This window comes from Neofelis nebulosa, chromosome 7 (assembly GCF_028018385.1).
Source record: "Neofelis nebulosa isolate mNeoNeb1 chromosome 7, mNeoNeb1.pri, whole genome shotgun sequence".
Taxonomy (NCBI): domain Eukaryota; kingdom Metazoa; phylum Chordata; class Mammalia; order Carnivora; family Felidae; genus Neofelis; species Neofelis nebulosa.
Window position 1 is genome coordinate 71,257,356 of NC_080788.1, and position 1,813 is coordinate 71,259,168.

The 1,813-nt window shown below is 38.0% G+C and overlaps 1 protein-coding gene across 1 annotated transcript; it reads right to left on the minus strand.

Moving 5' to 3' along the window:
* Positions 1-860: 860 nt before the first annotated feature.
* On the minus strand, positions 861-1,813 carry LOC131518188 (olfactory receptor 4K13-like). Its single transcript, XM_058740783.1, has one exon. The coding sequence runs from the start codon at positions 1,800-1,802 to the stop codon at positions 861-863; it is 942 nt and encodes a 313-aa protein (XP_058596766.1). The 5' UTR covers positions 1,803-1,813.

Below are 1,813 nucleotides of genomic sequence, written 5' to 3' on the forward strand. Positions count from 1 at the left end.
GTGCTTGGTACCTAGTAAATATTTTTCTAGATGTTTCATGAATGACTTATTCCAGTTGAAAAAACATCGACATGTTATCAGGTTGAGCAAGCTTTGCTAGCAGTTCATGGTTTTAGTTTTTAGCATTTTAGTTGATACTGATTCTTCAAAAACTATTTGGATACTAAAGGTATGTTGGAAAAAATTATTTTTCAGCGTATTTTTAAATTCTACTAAAGATGATTAGCATATTGAGGCTATATAGTGAGAAAGTATTATTATCCTCATTCAGATCACAGTGCCTCTGTACAGACTCCATATGGTTGACAAATAGTAATAGATATTTTAACAACAATAAGTTACAAATGCAACTTTAGATGAGTTCAAGCCCTGTATTGGGCTTTGCAGTGACAGTGCAGAGACTGCATGGGATTCTCTATCTCCCTCTCTCTCTGCCCCTCCCCAATCATGCTGTCTGTCTCTCACGAAACAAACTTAAAAAAATACAACTTTATAAGTAAAAATTGAAACTAAACATCATATAGTGTGCTATCTTATGAAAGTTAACTATTTTTATATACTGAGCCATTATGTCTTTGAAAAAAGACATGTGATTAGATATTTTAAACATTGATCAGGGTTGTTTCCCTGAGCTCTAAGACAGGGAAGTACAAGGAAATAATGAATGCACACTCATTTATGTATTGAATGTATGCTATGAACATTTCCATTAGATTTTTAATAAAACTGATCTTAATAATTCCATGAATTCCAACTGAAAATTGATATTTAAAATTTTCATTTTAATTATTCTGATAAATATTTAAGACTCAAAATCCCAAAGCAGAGAACACAAAACAATCAGCTGTTATAAACGTTATTTAGGAAGTGAGCCAAGAGCCAATATGCTGGCTGCTAAGTCTCTTAATGGCTGCTTTCATTTCCTGATTCCTCAGAGTATAAATAATTGGATGAAGGAGGGGGGTGATTATAGAATAAAATACAGAAAGAAATTTATCTACAGAGTAACTCTTGAATGGGAAAGCATAGATGAAGATAGCAGGACCAAAGGAGAGAGTGACCACAGTGATGTGAGCAGACAGTGTGGACACTGCCTTAGAGGATGCACTGGAGGAGTGCTGCCAGATGGTGACCAGCATGACAATGTAGGATATGAGCAGGAGAATGAAGCAGATCAGGGACAGGAAGCCACTATTTGCAATCACCAAGAGCTCTAGGATATAGGTCTCAGTGCAGGCAAGCTTGATGACCAGGGGAAGGTCACAGAAAATGCTGTCCACAACATTGGGACCACAGAAAAGTAAACCTACCGTGAAAACCATCTGGCCTGTGGTATGTATGGACCCAATTGCCCATGAGAGCAGCAGAAACCTGATGAGCACCCTGTGATTCATGATGGTCTGATACTGCAAGGGCTTGCATATGGCAACATACCTGTCTATGGCCATAGCTATCAGAAGAGACATCTCTCCACCCCCAAAGAAGTGTGTAAAAAACATCTGGGCCATGCAGCCCCACAGGGAGATGGTCTTGCATTTTCTAAGGAGGTCTGCAATCACTTTGGGAGTTGTAACAGAAGAAAGACATAAATCAAAAAATGATAAATTTGCCAGAAAGAAATACATGGGGGAGTGAAGATGCGTATCAACTATCACAGAGATCACAATGAGGAGGTTTCCTACTATGATGGCTACATAGACAAGGAAGAAGACTGCAAAAAAGAATATTTGAATTTCTCGAGAAGTGGAAAGTTCCAGCAAGATGAACTCAGACACACTTGATCTGTTGTTGGGGACATCCATTCATCCTTTCG